Here is a 20,035-nt window from a genome sequence, read left to right as displayed (position 1 = left end):
AACAAGATTCTCTGGTCTGATGAAACCAAGATTGAACTCATTGGCCTGAATGCCAAGCATCACATCTGGAGGAAACCTGGCACCATCCCTACGGTGAAGCATGGTGGGGGCAGCATCATCATGCTGTGGGGATATTTTTCAGCTGCAGGGAGACTAGTCAGGATTGAGGCAAAGATGAATTGTGCAAAGTAGAGAGAGATCCTTGATGTAAACCTGCTCCAGAGAGCTCAGGTCCTCAGACTTGGGCAAAGGTGCACCTTCCAACAGGACAACGACCCTAAGCAGACAGACAAGACAACGCAGAAGTGGCTTTGGGACAAGTCTCGGAATGTCCTTGAGTGGTCCAGCCAGAGCCCGGACTTGAACCTGATTGAACATTTCTGGAGAGACCTGAAAATAGCTGTGCAGCAACGCTCCCCATCCAACCTGACAGAGCTTGAGAGGATCTGCAGAATGGGACAAACCCCCCAAATACAGGTCTGCCAAGCTTGTAGCGTCATACCAAAGAAGACTCGAGTCTGTAATTGCTGCCAAAGGTGCTTCAACAATGTACTGAGTAAAGGGTCTGAATACTTATGTAAATGTCATATTTCAGTTTTTTATTTTTATAAATGAGCAAAAAACATTTAAAAACCTGTTTTTGCTTTGTCATTATGGGGTATTGTCTGTAGATTGATGAGGGTGAAAAAAAACAATTTAATCAATTCTAGAATAAGTCTGTAACCTAACAAAATGTGTAAAAAGTCAAGACTACTTTGAAGGCACTAAGTGTACGCTTTACTGGACCAGAATCATGGTGAGGTTTTGAAGATGTGCATAGGCTATGTTCCTCTGTTGGTTAATACAAATAGCCTGAAATATTTAGATTCAGTGGCAAACTTTTAAACAACTTTTGAGCAGCAATGTAGCAAATCCAGAGCAGTCTTAAACCAAAGCCTCAGCAGCAGCTCCCTACTGTACAACCTCAATGAGCAGCTCTGTTGATAAGCCTGTCATTTCATTAGCTATCCACCCAGGAATTACACCCAGCCTGCACAGAGGCAATGGGATGGAAATTCTTCAGTGGACAAAGGAGAAAATACTCTCAAATAACACATTTTAGCTGTTAGAGGGTTTGGCCAGGAAGAGAAGACATGTAGTGTTGTGAGAAGTACTCCAGGTTGAATTAGACTGCACATAACAATAAGTAATAGGGAGTTTTTGGGGGGGTTTTCACGGGTGCACATGTTTAAGACTCATAATAAAAAAGAAAACGTACACCGTTTAGGCTGGAGCAAGACCCTCACATAAGGAGGATTTAACAAAAAAATGTAATGTGAGGCAGCATCACAAGTAGCCCATTTTCTTTTCTCCCCACTCATATAGTGGTTGCTTCTATTCAAACACGGATACAGTTGTTTTAATACAGGCAGGAGGTGGGGTTCATATTCACATCCAAATGGGGTGGAGTGAAATGTTGGCCAAAGTTCAGCCCTTCCTGTGTTCCCTGGGTAACCCTGTCAGGTGTGGGTCATTGGACACATTTAGAATAAGAACTAAAGACATTTACCCTACTTATTGACACTGAGTGAGCTACCGCTATGGACACTGGACACTTTGTTTTGGAGACCAGTGAGGAAACATCTTCTGGGCCGTAGATTGGACAAATGCCAAAAAAGCACAGCAGGGCCATTCTTTCAGTCTAGCTTCCCAATCAAAAGGCTGCGCACGCACACACACACACACACGATATCAGCTCTGACAATCATCAATGCAAGTAACAATACAGGCCTTTTCTATGTCAAAATTACATTCAAAATGAATCAGTCCATCAGTTTAACTGTCCAGCATGTTAGGACACTGCTTTACGATTTGAGTCGATATGGTCCTGCCCACTTCAATCATCCCACTGACCCACTCACACAGTGCAGTGTTCTCCAGAGCCTGTGAAACTCCACTCCTGAGTCACAGACTCCTGAGAGCTTTCCTTCACCGGCTGTTGCCTTACTAGGGGTGTGTCGACCCCACACTAGGGGTGTGTACTCATATTCGTAATTGTATCCGTAATGGCAGTTGATAGTCGGATCGGATGATACTCGTGATCGTAAAACACTGAAGTGTTTTAATATGCCTAACTAGGAGGTTGGCAAAATATTCTCCCTGCATGTTTATAGATTTAAACAAGATGCAGATTAATAACAGCGCGCAGAGAGGTGTGTGTGTCTGTCCTCAATTTGCAGTGGGCAGACAAGTTTGCCGTCACCCAGAGGCGTTCCTGATCAACACTGATCATAATTGTATCAGGACAATTGCTCATATCCGTTACGATACTCGTCCGACTACTTGGCACCAGACCTGGGCAGAAAAAAGTTGTAGTTTATTTGAAAATACAAACATTTCAAAATCTTGAGGTAGTCGAATATAGTTCATATAGAGTTTCAACTAAAAGGCAACTTTTTTCTTTGATATTGAAACACAGGTCTCAGAAAAACTAATAATATTTGAAGGTATTTGAATATATGCAAGTTATTTGAAATCAAACATATGTATTTGACGGCCGCCAAATATTTGATGGAAAACCAAAAACAAGTCAATTAAATTAGTCTAAATATATGATCATAAGCACATGGTTTGGAGGGCCCTTAGATATAAATCTGAATATAGCCAATAGCCTACAATTAAATACATGAGGGACATGGAATCACCTCAACATTTGAGTAAACCACTTAGGCAGCTTCAAAATTACTAACAAATATATTTCATGAGTGAGACATCAGGAAATACAGTAACACTTGACATCTAGTTCTGATACGTGTTGTAACTTTGGGATTATGACAATATCAACATTGTTGTTACATAGGACTTTGGAAATTGCTTTATAATTGCATAATAATGGAGTTATTACATAAGTGGTATAAGAAAGTTACTATTACTCATGTACAGTAGTAACAACTCTCAGCTCATTACTAGGGTATTAAAATGCAATTAGCAAAGTATTGTAACATGCACAAGAACAGATTCATGTTAAGTTTTACTGAGAATGCTAACAGTAACAAACAAAAAAAGTCTATTAAGTGTCGAAAAGAAACTAAATATCACAAAACTGCCTTCTTGAATCAACTAGGTTGGTGGAATATCATGTTAGTTTGTATTATTAATAAACTATCCCAAAAATGGTACAGTATGTGTTTGAAATAAGAACACTTACCCTTAGACGGATATTCAAAGATGTTTTTGCAAAGTGTAACAGTTCAACTTTAGTCCGTCCCCTCGCCCCGACCCGGGCGCGAACCAGGGACACTCTGCACACATCAACAACAGTCACCCACGAAGCATCGTTACCCATCGCTCCACAAAAGCCGCGGCCCTTGCAGAGCAAGGGGAACCACTACTTCAAGGTCTCAAAGCGAGTGACGTAACCGATTGAAACGCTATTAGCGCGCACCACCGCTAACTAGCTAGCCATTTCACATCCATTACAAAAGCATCCAACTTGTTATTTGCAAATGGCTTTAAATGACTCTGCAGTATTGGCAGGTATAATAAAATTAATAGCAGCTTTCAACCTTTTCAGTGGCATGTTGAAAGAGTCATACAGTAGTTGAGCATCAACTTATATATAATTACAGTTGAAGTCGGAAGCTTACATACACCTTACCCAAATACATTTAAACTCAGTTTCACAATTCCTGACATTTAATCCTAGTAAACATTCCTTGCTTTAGGTCAGTTAGGATCACCACTTCATTTTAACAATGTGAAATGTCAGAATAATAGTAGAGAGAATTATTGATTTCAACTTTTCTTTCTTTCATCACATTCCCAGTGGGTCAGAAGTTTACATACACTCAWTTAGTATTTGGTAGTATTGCCTTTAAATTGTTTAACTTGGGTCAAATGTTTCAGGTAGCCTTCCACAAGCTTCCCACAATAAGTTAGGTGAATTTTGGMMCATTCCTCCTGACAGAGCTGGTGTAACTGAGTCCGGTTTGTAGGCCTCCTTGCTCACACACACTTTTTCAGTTCTGCCCACAAATCTTCTATGCGATTGAGTTAAGGGCTTTGTGATGGCCACTCCAATACCTTGACTTTGTTGTCAGGCCATTTTGCCACAACTTTGGAAGTATGCTTGGAGTCATTGTCCATTTAGAAGACCCATTTGCGACCAAGCTATAACTTCCTGACTGATGTCTTGAGATGTTGCTTCAATATACCCACATAATGTTCCATCCTCATGATGCCATCTATTTTGTGAAATGCACCAGTCCCTACTGCAGCAAAGCACCCCCACAACATGATGCTGCCACCCCCGTGTTTCACTGTTGGGATGGTGTTCTTCGGCTTGCAAGCTTCCCCCTTTTTCCTCCAAACATAACGATGGTCATTATGGCCAAAGAGTTCTATTTTTGTTTCATCAGACCAGAGAACAATTCTCCAAAAAGTACGATCTTTGTCCTCATGTTGCAAAATGTTGCAAAACGTAGTCTGGCTTTTTTATGGTGGTTTTGGAGCAGTGGCTTCTTCCTTGCTGAGCGGCCTTTCAGGTTATGTCGATATAGGACTCGTTTTACTGTGGATATAGATACTTTGTACCAGTTTCCTCCAGCATCTTCACATGGTCCTTCACAGAACGCGTCTCCTTCCTGAGCAGTWTGACGGCTGTGTGGTCCCATGGTGTTTATACTTGCGTACTATTGTTTGTACAGATGAACATGGTACCTTCAGGTGTTTGGAAATTGCTCCCAAGAATGAACCAGACTTGTGGAGATCTACAATTTTTTTCCCCCCTGAGGTCTTGGCTGATTTCTTTTGATTTTCCCATGATGTCAAGCAAAGAGGCACTGAATTTGAAGGTAGGCCTTGAAATACATCCACAGGTACACCTCCAATTGACTCAAATGATGTCAATTAGCCTATCAGAAGTTTCTAAAGCCATGACATTTTCCAAGCTGTTTAAAGACACAGTCAACTTAGTGCATGTAAACTTCTGAACCACTGGAATTGTGATACAGTGGATTATAAGTGAAATAATCTGTCTGTAAACAATTGTTGGAAAAATTACTTGCGTCATGCACAAAGTAGATGTCCTAACCGACTTGCCAAAACCATAGTTTGTAAACAAGAAATTTGTGGAGGGGTTGAAAAACAAGTTTTAATGACTCCAACCTAAGTGTATGTAAACGTCCGACTTCAACTGTATGTACAAAATAAATGTGTTAATTGATTTTACTTGATTATGTACACCTGGGGCAATGGACATTCAGGAGAATGGAAATGTATTGTGTAGATCCAATATGACTGATAGATTGGAATAGTATAGGGTATTGTGGGTGATCTATTCATTATATTTCTATCTTACACATGCAGTTGCAGATACAAACCTGCCATTAGTTGAAGGCAACCAATCCAATAGTTTCAGGTTGGTAGTCAAATATATACAGTACCAGTCAAAAGTTTGGACACACCTATTCATTTCAGGGTTTATTTATTTTACTATTTTCTACATAGTAGAGTAATAGTGAAAAGATCAAAACTATGAAATAACACATATGGAATCATGTAGTAACCAACAAAAAAAGTATTAAACAAATAAAAATATACATTTTATATTTGAGATTCTTCAAAGTAGCCATCCTTCGCACACTCTTGGCATTCTCTCAACCAGCTTCACCTGGAATGGTTTTCCAACAGTTTTGAAGGAGTTCCCATGTATGCTGAGCACTTGTTGGCTGCTTTTCCTTCACTCTGCGGTTGAACTCATCCCAAACCATCTCAATTGTTTTGAGGTCGGGTGATTGTGGAGACCAAGTCATCTGATGCAGCACTGCATCACTCTCCTGCTTGGTCACATAGCCCTTACACAGCCTGGGAGGTGTGTTGGGTCATGGTTCTGTTGAAAAACAAATGATAGTCCCACTAAGCCCAAACCAGATGGGATGGCATCTCTCTGCAGAATGCTGAGGTAGCCATGCTGGTTAAGTGTGCCTCACATTCTAAATAAATCACCAAGTGTCACCAGCAAAGCACCCCCACACCATCCCACCTCCTCGCGTCACGGTGGGAACCACACATGCAGAGTTCACCTACTCTGCGTCTCACAAAGACACGGCAGTTGAAACAAAAGAATCTCAAATTTGGACTCATCAGACCAACGGACATATTTCCACTGGTCTAAATGTTCATTGATCATGGAATCAAGCATGTCTTCTTATTATTGGTGTCCTTTAGTAATGGTTTCTTTGCAGCAATTCGACCATGAAAGCCTGATTCATGCAGTCTCCTCTGAACAGTTGATGTTGAGATGCGTCTGTTACTTGAACTCTGAAGCATTTATTTGGGCTGCAATTTCTTAGGCTGGTAACTCTAATGAACTTAGCCTCTATAGCAGATGTAACTCTGGGTCTTCATTTCCTGTGGTGGTCCTCATGAGAGCCAGTTTCATCATAGTGCTTGATGGTTTTTTTCCAGATTGACTGACCTTCATGTCTTAAAGAAATTATGGACTGTCGTTTCTCTCAGCCTTATTATGGCAAGAACAGCTCAAATATGCCATGTTCTGTATACCACCCCTGCCTTGTCACAACACAACTGATTGGCTCCAACGCATTAAGGAAATAAATTCCACAAATTCACTTTGAACAACGCACACTTGTCAATTGAAATGTCTCATGAATCTGGTTGAGCGAATGCCAAGAGTGTGCAAAGCTGTCATCAAGGCAAATGTTGGCTACTTTGAAGAATCTCAAATATTAAATATTTTGACTTGTTTAACACTTTTTTGGTTACTACATGATTCCATATGTGTTATTTAATAGTTTTGCTGTCTTCACTATTATTCTACAATGTAGAAAATAGTAAAAATAAAGAAAAACCCTGGAATGAGTAGGTATGTGCAAACTTTTGACTGGTTCATTTTCAAAAGTAGTTACTTTCGGAGATATGTATTCAAATAGTTTTGAAAAGTAGTCATTTTTAGGATCTGTATTCAATAGTTGCAGTCACCTCCAAAATAACTATTTGTTCGCCCGGAAAAATTGTTACAGTGCCTTCAGAAAGTATTCATAACCCTTGACTTTTTGTTGTTACAGCTTGAATTCAAAATTGATTAAATTGATTTCTTACCCATCTACACACCATAACCCATAATGAAAAAGTGAAAACATGTTTTTAGAAATGTTTGCAGATTTATTAATGAAATACAGAAATATCTCATAAACATAGGTATTCACACCCCTGAGTCAATACGTTACAGCTGTAATCGCTGCCAAAGATGACTAAGTCTAACACGGAACCCAAACCGGCTGCGCACGTACGACATCGTGCATAAATGTATTTTGTCCCCCTACACCAAACGCGATCACGATACGYAGGTTAAAATATCAAAACAAACTCTGAACCAATGACATTATTTTGGGGACAGGTCGAAAAGCATTAAACATGTATGGCAATTTAGCTAGTTAGCTTGTACTTTCTAGCTAATTTGTCCTATTTAGCTAGTTTGCTATTGCTAGCTAATTTGTCCTGGGATATAAACATTAGGTTGTTATTTTACCTGAAATGCATAAGGTCCTCTACTCCGACAATTAATCCACACATAAAACGGTCAACCGAATCGTTTCTAGTCATCTCTCCTCCTTCCAGGCTTTTTCATCTTTGAACTTATATGGTGATTGGCATCTAAACTTTCATAGTATTACCACGACAACCGGCAACACAATTCGTCTTTCAATGACCCACGTGGGTATAACCAATGAGGAGATGGCACATGGGTACCTGCTTCTATAAACTAATGAGGAGATGGGGAGAGGCAGGACTTGCAGCGCGATCTGCATCAGAAATAGGAATGACTTCTATTTTAGCCCTTGGCAACGCAGACGCACATTGACGCGCGCGAGCAGTGGGGGTGCAATAATTGAATAACATAGATTCCTACATTTATTTGCGACGCGAGCGGTGTAGTCAGGGTATAAGAGCTTTGCACACCTGTTTTGTACAATATTTGCACATTATTCTTTCAAAAAATTCTTCAAGCTCTGTCAAGTTGGTTGTTGATCAGTTATAGACAGCCATTTTCAAATCTTGCCATAGATTTTCATGCAGATTTAAGTCAAAACTGTAACTAGGCCATTCAATGTCGTCTTGGTTAGCAACTCCAGTGTATATTTCAAATCAATTTGTCACATACGCCGAATACAACAGGTGTAGACCCTACAGTGAAATGCTTACTTRCAAGCCCTAACCAACAATGCAGTTTAACAATATAAAAAAATTATAATACTTAAAATAAAAAATAAGAATAAGAAATAAAAGTTACAAATAATTAAAGAGCAGCAGTAAAATCTAAATAAATAAAATAAAATCATCCACCTCTGGCCTGCTCGCCTCCCTACCTCTGAGGAAGTACAGTTCCCGCTCAGCCCAGTCAAAACTGTTCGCTGCTCTGGCACCCCAATGGTGGAACAAACTCCCTCACGACGCCAGGTCAGCGGAGTCAATCACCACCTTCCGGAGACACCTGAAACCCCACCTCTTTAAGGAATACCTAGGATAGGATAAAGTAATCCTTCTAACCCCCCCCCCCCTTAAAAGAGTTAGATGCACTATTGTAAAGTGGTTGTTCCACTGGATATCATAAGGTGAATGCACCAATTTGTAAGTCGCTCTGGATAAGAGCGTCTGCTAAATGACTTAAATGTAAATGTAAAATAACAATAGCGAGGCTATATACAGGGGGTACCGGTACAGAGTCAATGTGCGAGGGCACCAGTTAGTCAAGGTAATATGTACATGTAGGTAGAGTTATTAAAGTGACTATGCATAGATAATAACAGAGTAGCATCAGTGTAAAAGAGGGGGTGCAGGGCAATGCAAATAGTCTGGGGAGCCATTTGATGTTCAGGAGTCTTATGGCTTGAGGGTAGAAGCTGCTTAGAAGCCTCTTGGACCTAGACTTGGCGCTTCGGTACCGCTTGCCGTGCGGTAGCAGAGAGAACAGTCTATGACTAGGGTGGTTAGAGTCTTTGACAATTTTTAGGGCCTTCCTCTGACACCACCTGGGATTAGAGATCCTGGATGGCAGGAAGCTGATCCCCAGTGATGTACTGGGTCATTCGCACTACCCTCTGTAGTGCCTTGCGGTCAGAGGCCGAGCAGTTGCCATACCAGGCAGTGATGCAACCAGTCAGGATGCTCTTAATAGTGCAGCTGTAGAAACTTTTGAGGATCTGAGGACCCATGCCAAATCGTTTTAGTCTCCTGTTTTGTCATGCCCTCTCCACGACTGTCTTGGTGTGCTTGGACCATGTTAGTTTGTTGGTGATGTGGACACCAAGGAACTTGAAGCTCTCAACCTGCTCCACTACAGCCCTGTCGATGAGAATGGGGGCGTGCTTGGTCTTCCTTTTCCTGTAGTCCACAATCATCTCATTTGTCTTTATCACGTTGAGGGAGAGGTTGTTGTCCTGGTACCACACGGCCAGGTCTCTGTCTCGTCGTTGATCAGGCCTGATTGGAAAGGTCCCACAGTTGACCGTGCATGTCAGAGCAAAAACCAAGCCATGAAGTCGAAAGAATTGTCCGTAGACCTCTGAGACTGGATCGTGTCAAGGCACAGATCTGGGGAAGGGTACCAAAAAATGCCTGCAGCATTGAAGGTCCCCAAGAACACAGTGCCCTCCACCATTCTTAAATGGAAGAAGTTTGGAACCACCTAGACTCTTCCTAGAGCTGGCCTCCTGGCCAAACTGAGCATTCGGGGAACGGCCTTGATCAGGGAGGTGACCAAAAACCTGATGTTCACTCTGACAGATCTCCAGAGTTCCTCTGTGGAGATGAGAGAACCTTCCAGATGGACAACCATCTCTGCAGCACTCCACCAATCAGGCCTTTATGGTAGAGTGGCCAGACGGAAGCCACTCCTCAGTAAAAGGCATGACAGCCCGCTTGGAGTTTGCCACAAGGCACCTAAAGGACTCTCAGACCATGAGAAACAAGATTCTCTGGTCTGATGAAACCCAGACTGAACTCTTTAACCTGAATGCCAAGCGTCACGTCTGGAGGAAAACTGGCACCATCCCTACAGAGCAGCATGGTGGTGGCAGCATAATGCTGTGAGGATGTTTCAGCGGCAGGGACTGGGAGACTAGTCAGGATCGAGGGAAAGTAAAGAGAGATTCTTGATGAAAACCTGCTCCAGAACACTCAGGACCTCAGACTGGAGCGAAGGCTCACCTTCCAATAGGACAACGACCCTAAGCACACAGCCAAGACAATGCACGAGTGGCTTTGGGACAAGGTGTGCCAAGTTTGTAGCATCATACCCCAAAAGACTTGAGGCTGTAATCACTGCCAAAGGTGAATACTTTCCGAATGCACTGTAGGCTTGCCATAAAGTGGTTGAATACTTATTGATGCAAGACCTTTCAGTTTTTAATAAAAAAAATAAAAAATTCTAAACACAATTCCACTTTGACATGGATGGGGTATTGTGTGTAGGTCAGTGACAGAATCTCAATTTAATCCATTTTAAATTCAGGCTCTTACAACAAAATGTGATAAATGTCAAGGGGTGTGAATACTTCTGAAGGCACTGTAATTTGGGGCTAATCAGCAAGTTTGACAGAAATCCTCTGAATGACTTTAAATACTTCCAAGAGTCTAAAACCCTTTAATCTCCCCCTGAAATGTAATTCCAGAGTTTCTGGTAACTCTAAAATGATTAACTTTCAGAAGCATACGCATTTCTAAATAGTTTGAATTTGTATTAGGCCCATGGTTGAAGTAATTTCAAAAGCAATAATCCAAAACTCAGGTGGCCAAAAATAGGACTAAATCATATCAGAGCCAAAGACAATCAACATCAGTGACACAAACTGTCAATAAAGCATAAAACAAAAGTCAGTCCTGTTTATTTGTAAGAAGTTGCATCTTCACTGATGTAGCCTAAGCTGCAGACATTCAAAGCTTCAGAGATCACAGAGAGCAAGTGGAGAATTAACTTGACTTGTCTCTTGGTGGAATTTGTCCACAAGTCTGCTTTTATTTTGTCTCTTCACATGTCAGACAAACAAAAGGAGATGGTAGACTGCACTTGACTCAGCCCAATCCAGAAAGACCATGAAAGGTCGAGGCAAATATGCTATTAGTGATAGCAGTGCTCTCACTGTGCATTGGAGGAACCATGGAAAAACTAGAATCAGGACAATTAACAGTAAGGCTAAACTCTAATAAGCCACAACATCACAGAACCAACAGCCGTAACAATCCACAGCTGAGACTGCACATGTCCTGCATCGTTTCTGCGGGAGCAAGTTGTTTACAATGTCTCATGATGCTATTCAATCAAAGTCAAAGACACAATCTGTGATGTAGCCCAACTCAAAACCACTATTTCAGCACATCCCTGAAGACAAATAGTGGCCTGCCTGGCTGACACCTGCCAAACACTTGGCCCCTCACACTTCCAACAGACAGGCATCTCCACACCAGATGTGCTCACTGCTCTGAAGCCTGCTGCCCACTTGTCATCCACTTTAAGTTCACAAGTTCAGGAATCATGTCTGAACACTTTCATCTGAGCGGTTCTGACATTAAATCATCCTCCAAGGCCTCTATGCATTCAATGTGTTAGTGCTGTGTACGCAACAGCTCGACAAATTCGACAAGACTTCCTAAGAAAGCATGCTTAATGGCGGTAATGCTTACTCTGCAGCTTTGTTCCACTCATCGTTCATTAACAACTGTCTGCAGCCAGCCTTTACAAGACATGGGTTCAAATACTATTTGAAATCATTTTAAAGTCGTCTAAGCCTCTGTAAGGTATTGAGGTAACGCATCTTTATATCAAACCGGAACGTTCAAAAGGATGTCTGAAAAGATGAGTTCAGTAGCAAACCATATCAAGGCTCAGCGGGTGTTTCTCAAAATGCATACTACCATTCTCCAAACACGCAAATTGGAGCACGGGAGGGTCCAAATGAAAGTATGCGAAACGGCACACGGCGGAAACCTCTCGAATGCGTACTCAGTTTGTACATATTTTGAAGCATGCATCAATGCAAGCTTCAACTGAAAGTATGCCCAGAAATATGACCCAACCACAAAGATTTACGCAACATTTCTTGAAATCAATGGCCGACATTATTTGAGCTTAAGCGAGACAGTATACACTCCAACTTTGGAATTAAATGTTGCCTATTCACATCTCATATGTTGCCCGACTACAATATTTGATCTTGATATGTTAATAAATACATGCCATTTAAATTTTGACATCTTTACCTGCCTACAATACCCACCGTAGTGTGCGTAGATCGCAAGCCCATAGTAAGTCAATARGGCTAACTGGCTAGCTACTACTGTTAGCTTGCCAGATAGCTAACTAACAATTATTTGTGGCTAACTACCCACAAAGAATTGACATCTACCTTAGATAACATTCGTTTTAGGTCATTTTTTCCTGTTAAACTATCTGGTTARGTACTTTATTATGATTCACTTATAGCTAGCTGATAGTTGTGAAGTAAAACATTTGCTTTGTGTATATCTTATTTTGACTATTGTTGCCATTGTCCTGGCTGGAAGAAGGTTCAGTGAATGGGTAAGTCCATAGCAAGTCAATAGGGCTGGCTGGCTGGCTAGCTACAAAGAATTGCTATCTAGCGACCCAGTGAATGGGGAGGTGCAGAGTGAGGTAATACAGTTGGAGGAATACGAATGCTTCTCAAATGTAATGTTTAATGCGTTCTCCACACAAGAACGTACTCAAGAGAACATCCTCGGAGAATGCACTAGGAGCATGAGAGTGTGGTGCACGGTAGCATGCATATTGAGAAACACCTAGTGTGTTCCATAACTACTAAGTGCAAGAAGACACACGATCAGCTGTTGTTGATGCTGAAGGGGGTTTGAACTGTCAAACACAGAAAGACTGTAGGAACGGTTGCAAAGAAATCACAATGACAATACCAAGCCACAACACTGCACAGTAATGGCAGTTGTCTGATTGAATATGCTTTTCAGACCTACTGTACTGAGTAAAAACATTGCTCAACAGTCACTCACAAACACTATTGTCCTCAAGAAGCAACTTCAGGCATGTAATCCTCTCACTAATGGCTTTTCAGATGCAGCAGCTTTGGGCCCTTCAGGCTGAGAAAGCATCACAACCCATCCTCTGCACACCACAGAGCACCAAGCTCATCCTGGGTCATATTCATTCAGCACCAAACGGAAGAAAATGGACTAAAACAAGACGGGACAACAAGAAACGCTCATTTTCATTTCAGTTGCTTAGCGTTTTAAAACGTTTCCCCTGCGTGCCCTGATGAGCACAGCATACAAACCCCTGTCCTATGCTGAACTCTGCCTGCCTGACTAACAGAGAGAAAACCCTCTCTTGGCACATGCTTCAGAAAAACACCGGCCTGAGGGCCACTCGTCTGGGAAGAAAATAAGCATTTATGGCAGCCATGCAACTCTGGGAGCTGGCTCTGAATCCCAAGAGACTAAGCTGAAATGCATTGCTATGTGTTGGTTCTCTGGCAATAAAGAGCTCCGCATGGGAGAGAGGAATTTACAATCTTGGCACCGATCCCCATGTGTGCAGCACAGTATTCTGCCAGACAGCCAGGGAGGGAGGGACAGTAGTGTTTATCCTTTCAATGGTAAAATAATAGAAAATCTAACGATACTCAATCATAAACATCTGATTCAGTCAGAGCTGGATCCACCAAAGACGTTCCTCATAGGATTTCATTTCTTGAGTCATATGCCTTGACTAAACCCCTTTTCAACCACATGGGTTATGCCCCATTTACAACAGAGAACTGAGTCTGCTTGACCCACTCTGCGCCTAGCTTTCTTACCCTATGATCTTCTCCTCTTAGCTCAAAGAAGGAATGTACTCCCCAGCACAGGAAATAGCAAAGACAGACTGCTGTACCGAGGATGAATGACAGAGAAGGTAATCACGATATTACGTGACAGCGCACTAGAGGTTACCTGGATCTTGACTGCCAGAAAAGTTGTTTTTTCACTTCATGCCATGCTCTTGCTATTCAGCATCTTATTTTAGTATGCAGTATTAGCTGTGGTCTAGCTGTGTCTTTACTGTACACTTGGTTCCCCAATCAATCAACATGTGATTTTCTTTAGTATATCTCTCTATTGTAAATGCCCCATTTATATATGTCAATGTACGTGCCACACACACAGTTCCAGTATGGCAACAAGTTGCTATTTACACCTGTGATGTCCTCAAGTTCAGAGCTGTCCRGAGTTATTCCCACCTGCATGTGATCATGGCATTCGTATTCTCCATAGGCAGCAGATGCATTTGAGCCATCCAGGGCAGGCAGCCTCTAGCACGCTGGCTGATCTGAAATAAACTCCCAGCTATTTCAAACCTGGTCTGGGTGAGGGGGCAAAATATATCACACATTTTATACCCCACAACTATATGAATGGTTAAAAACGAATGACCAAAGGGGCCTTCCCCTATGTCTATATATAGCTTAGTTTACTGTAAAAAATACTGCACCTCTATGGAATTTGTATGTGCACATGGTGCAAGACAAGAGCTACAACAAAAAAAGTATGAAGTTTCAGAGAAAATCAGAGGCAGCTGTGAGCTAAAATAAATAGTTTGAATGTGATGACAAGCATCTGAACACGATATTTAAGTGAGTTCTGAAGTGTCTATGTTTCCCACATGCATGCCTTGTTCAGCTGGTTGGATGACTTATAGCTACTCTTTTAGGCAGCATGAATGACATTATTTTAACATTACTCAGCAGTTGTTCAAGTTTGGAATACAAAAATAGCATTCCAATTTGGCCCTCTCTAGAACAGGTCATACTCAAAGGCCAAGTAACCTATGCCGGATAAGAAGAGAACATACCAATGACGCCATTGAACTGATTGATTTTACCATCGACTTCTATTTGCTATTGTGTAGAGGAGAACAACCTCTGACWTGAAGGGCTCCCCTGACTTTTGAACCAGGGTTGAACATCTGTGGGAAAAGAACGAAGGAGACCAGTGCTCTGAACAAGGGGCAAACTAATCATTACCTCAATTTGCCCAACATCTGTGAGTGACAACAAAATGTGTTGTCTTTGACTAGTTGGCTATTAGCTGCAGTAGCCTCCTTTTGCAGTAGCCTCCATTCTCTCCCCGAAAAGCCAATGCAGAAATATTAACAAACAGATGTTAAAAATATATAACAGAATAGAAAAGGTCAATATCAGTTGACTTGACTACTGTCTGGATTGGAGAAATGAGCAATCAACCAAAACAAACCACGAAAAGCATTAGTTACAGTTGAGATTCATTGTCTAGGTCTGTAAACTCTACCCTGTAAGGTTAGAGAAAACTATTTATCAAGCTGAATCTGGGTGAGAACATTCGTGGCAATCTGTAAAAACACTGCTGTCTGTGTTGCGAAATCGTTAACATGCTATTGATGAATGGCAGCAAGTGTTTGAAAGCATCTCAAAGCTGTCTGTAGCTGTCTGTAGTGAAATGTTATAATACTTCAAACCTAACAAAAGCAATGTAGGGACAAGCCACGTTGCTGACTACATTGTATCTTAGGTTTTAATTATTATAACTTTTCACTGGAACAAACTCCTTTGACGTAGGCTAAATGCATTCACTGGATCAAAATAAATGCTGTCTGAAGGCAAATAACTGTAGAAGCAATTACTCGAAAATGATTTAGACATGTTCCCTAGCAAATAAATCAACGTGCAAAGATAATATTGCAACAATGTCATGATTAAAATGGCAAATATTAGAATGAGATGGATAAAATTAACATTACAACGTCTGTCTACGTTGTTGCCAACTTCTGCGTTGAATCACAGCAGACGCTACGCAATAAGACAGAGTTAGATGGATGCAAAACTGCGTAAATGTCGCACTTACCTGAACTTTGCTTGACTCTTAGTTACAACTTGCAAATGTATATCAACCTACTGAAATTAAAACATAGAAATTCCTCTACTTTATCAACTGATCACGGTTTTCCCGCTACAATGCCTGCCCGCTGCGCTGCCTCTTCCCTACGCCATGTCAAAAATGGGAGTTGAGTGGAAAGTTGGAAAGTGGAAACGTCATTGCATGTACATCCCGCCCCGCCCCGCCCCGCCCCCGATTGGATTGGTTTGGGAAGAGAAATTTCTCTGGGATCTTTTCCGTGTTTGGGAGGTGCCTGCCAATCAACTTTGAAAAAGCAAGATGTTCCCATGTGGTCTGAAGGGGGCACAGAAGTAGCCTAAGTGAAATTGTCTGTAAATGTATTTCATCGTTACTTTACAAGTTTCAGTGTTTTATCGTCCTTCTTTCTGCTCATAAATATAAGGGATAACTAAGATGCCATTTCCCACACATTTTATTTGGCTTGTATTATGTCTCAGACTCAGACACTGCTAAAATAAGTGTTGTTATACAAGAGGACAGAGTAAAACTACATAATGTGAAAGAAATGTCAGCTAGAAAACACTAATGAGCCTTTTAAAATAGTGTGAGGACAGAATAAAACTGCAAAAAAAATCGAATAAATATGTATAGCTTACACAAAGTAAGAAAAAAAACACATCTTAGACCTAATTAATAGAATGGCATTTTGTTCAGAAATTGTAGTAGGCTATAGAAATGTGCTCAAGACCTATAACACCATGTAAACACTTTGATTAAGTTTTGGCTTTTGGAAACACTTGAAGCATTACAAATATAGCTAGATTACATATATTGTCTCAGCCCAGTTCAGTTCATCAGCTGACATCCAAGGTAGAATGAAACGAAACTCTGGATCCACAGCACCTCTCTGCCTGTCCTTACTCAAGCAAGATGTGGCCCTTGGGAGGCCTCTCAACCTTCACAGTGTTGGGGTCACACTCCAGCATCTCCCTTATCCACTCATCAACCAGGGCCCCCTCGATGAACTCCTCCAGGCTGATGATGGCTGAATAGAATAGAATAATAAAAAATATGTTTACAGCCTTGTATTGGCTGCACACTCACAAGACTAAGATACAATCACAAGTTCCAGAACATAGAGTTCAAGGCAGGGCTGGATGGTTACAGTAGAAGCAGAATAACGGCAGCAATAGGTAACCAGCTGAGGATGCTAAAGGTTTTATAACCTTAAATTAGGATTATGTGTGTTTTGGAATGGTTTCTGTGCAGTCCTCACCATTGTTGTCTTTATCCAATCTTGCAAATATCCTGTTGGTGCACTCCTCAGCTGTAAGCGGGTTAGGCTTGGTGAGTGAGGCTGCCACGCTCATCTTGTGCACAGCCTGTAAACAAAGACCATGCAGATTGTTGTGAAATTGGACATCTAGCGCCATCTAGTGAATAACAACAAGCACAGTTATGTCTACTATGAATGCAGCTAGGGCAAGTGCCACTGCCAGTGCAATGCAGTGCCAGTAGGCTCCCACAGCAGCCACACAAATTCCAGTAATTAATTATCCTGAGAGGTGATCTGAACTTGAGCAAAGATTTTTTGAGTAAAGGTAAAGAACAGTAACATTGTTCAATTTGCATCCTCGCACTGTGTCCTAGCATTGCACCTTCCAGTTGGAACCACATAATGAAATATAATGTATTATATCGTATATCTATAGTTAGGACCTACCTGCATGATCTCCAGCATCTCCCTGCGTGATATGGCTCCATCTTTGTCTTTATCGTAGAGTTTAAAGGACCAGCGTAGTTTCTCCACTGGGGTACCTTCAATCAGCATACTGATGGCTTTCACATACTCCCGGAAGTCAACAACCCCATCCTGTGGATAACCACAGAACCTCAGTTTCACACACAGTGATAAGCATTCCAGTAAAACTTTACATTAAGTTTCCCTTATAGCTGTGTGGTAACGCCTGTTCCCTATTCCACTTGTGCAATAACCAAATCATGTTTAATTCCACTACTATGCAATTACCAGGAAATGATTTGCAGTACATTTCTAACTTACTAGCAACATATTAATACAATGTTGTTATAGAATAGTTAGTGTGATATTACACAGGTACACAATGTAAATAATTTCCAGTATTTTGTGAAGAAATATGTCAATAATAGTGCACCTATATAGAGCTGATGTGCAGTCTGTTTTAAGGATGGCTCACGCTTTTCAGATTTAAGACGGAAAAGACTAAAAGATAAGAAACGTAAATGTAAAGACTTAAAGAAGTTTGTTTTTGGTGCCTACCCCATTATTATCCAAGGTGCGGAATATCTGCTCTGCATACTCAGCTGACTCATTGCCCACAGTACCCTTACAGAAGTGTCTCCGGAACTCATGCAGAGTGATCAGTCCACTAGGGCACTCATTCATAAATGTTCTATCACAAATCAACACAACCAAAGAAAGAACAGACAGAAATGTTTTAAAACGAAAAGATTTACTCCTCTTAATTATAAAAGTATATCTCATCAATCAACAGTGTAAAATGATATAGACTAAGCTGTATTGTGAATAATGGATTTACAATCTATTATTATTTATTTATTTAACTAGGTTATTTATATACAAATTATTATTTATAATGACGGCCTCCCCCGGCCAAACCCGGACGACGCTGGGACAATTGTGCGCCGTCCTATGGGACTCCCAATCACGGCCGGATGTGATGCAGCCTGGATTGCAAACCAGGTACTATAGTGACGCCTCTTGCACTGAGATGCTGTGCCTTAGACAGCTAAGTAAAAAAAACAGCTTCAACAGTGGCTTTTAATAACCTGGAGTGGTTTAATATGGCAGAAAGCTTCTTTACATCCTGGCAGGTGAGTGTTAGGGTAATTAGGCTAAACTATCACTGATWACCYACTGGGCACTGACGTCAATTCAGCGTCTATTCCAGTGTGTTCAAACTCGTGTTATTGTAATGATGTGGAAACAACGTTGATTCAACCAGTGTGTGCCCAGTGGAAGCCATTTCAGGACACTTCTATTTAAGCCGTCCAGCAAAAKATTGATGGAAAATTGCAAACAATTGTAGCTATTTGAGACTTTTAACAGTACAATTTGCCTTTTCACTGTCATTTTCTGAAATAGACTTATCATTTTAAATACTTTTGTCATTAAACTGTTCAATGGATTTCTAAATCTACATGAGGTTCAATGTGTAATACAGTAGATTGCTTTTCTTGCCTTTAGTTGAATGGGCTTTGGTTTTTATGGTGACTTTTCTAAGTGGTTATCTATAAACGATGCGAACACTTCAATGTGGCAGAAGTCTGTTGGATGTTGTGATTCTGGATGACCCGATAGCTAGCAACAATGACAGAAGCTGCCATGTGGTGAATCGTAGGTAGCTCGTTTTAGCTAGTTTTATGTTGTTCTTGATACCACGTCTTGTTTTTAGCTGTTTTGACTGATTTCAAGTATATGCTAAAATGGCAAAACATTTGCTGGCTAGCTAAAAAAAAAACTACAATGTATTTGAGAGACAACAAGTGCTCATTGTGCACATTTATTTATGTTTTCAATTAACATTGGAGACAAAATATAGTTTACATGTTGTCAACAATCTAAACCAACCGCGTCTGTGTTGTCCCTTAGTTGAGCACTCGTCAGTTTTTTTGCTAAACAACCAACCCATCTATAGTTTATTGCCATCATTCATGAACCAGACAAAATCAATATTTAACTTCAGAAGTCCTTAAAAGAACAATCAATTAAGATCTTTAAAACACAAATTTATATTTTGAATGTAGATAAAATGAGATACAAGTCTTACCTTAACCACTCATAGAGCTCTGTGACATAGGTGGTTCCTCTCCTGCAGGGTAGAGAGGCAGCTTGTCCCATCCTCAACAGAATGGATCCTCCACAGTGCTGACTTGATATATATACATATATACACCTGGGCCTGTATTTACAAAGCGTCTTAGAGTAGTAGCGCTGACTTAGGATCAGGTCCCTCCTGTCTGTCATTTTATTCGTCATGATTTGGAAYGCAAAACTGGTCCTAGATCAGCACTCCTACTCCGAGGTGCTTTATGAATACGGGACTATCCCAGCTTACCCTGGGCACACTTAATC

The 20,035-nt window shown here is 41.0% G+C and overlaps 2 protein-coding genes across 2 annotated transcripts in view; both read right to left on the bottom strand.

Annotated features, from left to right (window-relative positions):
- Window positions 1–16,076, bottom strand: part of ppfibp1b (PPFIA binding protein 1b) — an 86,392-nt gene extending 70,316 nt beyond the window's left edge. The window contains exon 1 of the mRNA XM_023971103.2: window positions 15,907–16,076. The gene's annotated coding sequence lies outside the window, so the exon portion shown is untranslated. The remainder of the gene's footprint in view (window positions 1–15,906) is intronic.
- Window positions 16,077–16,367: 291 nt separating this feature from the next.
- LOC111953008 (guanylyl cyclase inhibitory protein) lies at window positions 16,368–19,801 on the bottom strand. The gene is made up of 5 exons (XM_023972066.2): window positions 19,731–19,801; window positions 18,200–18,332; window positions 17,624–17,773; window positions 17,177–17,282; window positions 16,368–16,945 (listed from the first exon to the last, which is right to left on the bottom strand). The coding sequence occupies exons 1-5, from the start codon at window positions 19,799–19,801 to the stop codon at window positions 16,818–16,820; spliced, it is 588 nt and encodes a 195-aa protein (XP_023827834.1). The 3' UTR covers window positions 16,368–16,817.
- Window positions 19,802–20,035: the final 234 nt, after the last annotated feature.

Source organism: Salvelinus sp. IW2-2015, linkage group LG26 (assembly GCF_002910315.2).
Source record: "Salvelinus sp. IW2-2015 linkage group LG26, ASM291031v2, whole genome shotgun sequence".
In the NCBI taxonomy this organism is placed as follows: domain Eukaryota; kingdom Metazoa; phylum Chordata; class Actinopteri; order Salmoniformes; family Salmonidae; genus Salvelinus; species Salvelinus sp. IW2-2015.
This window is presented reverse-complemented; position numbering and strand designations above follow the sequence as displayed.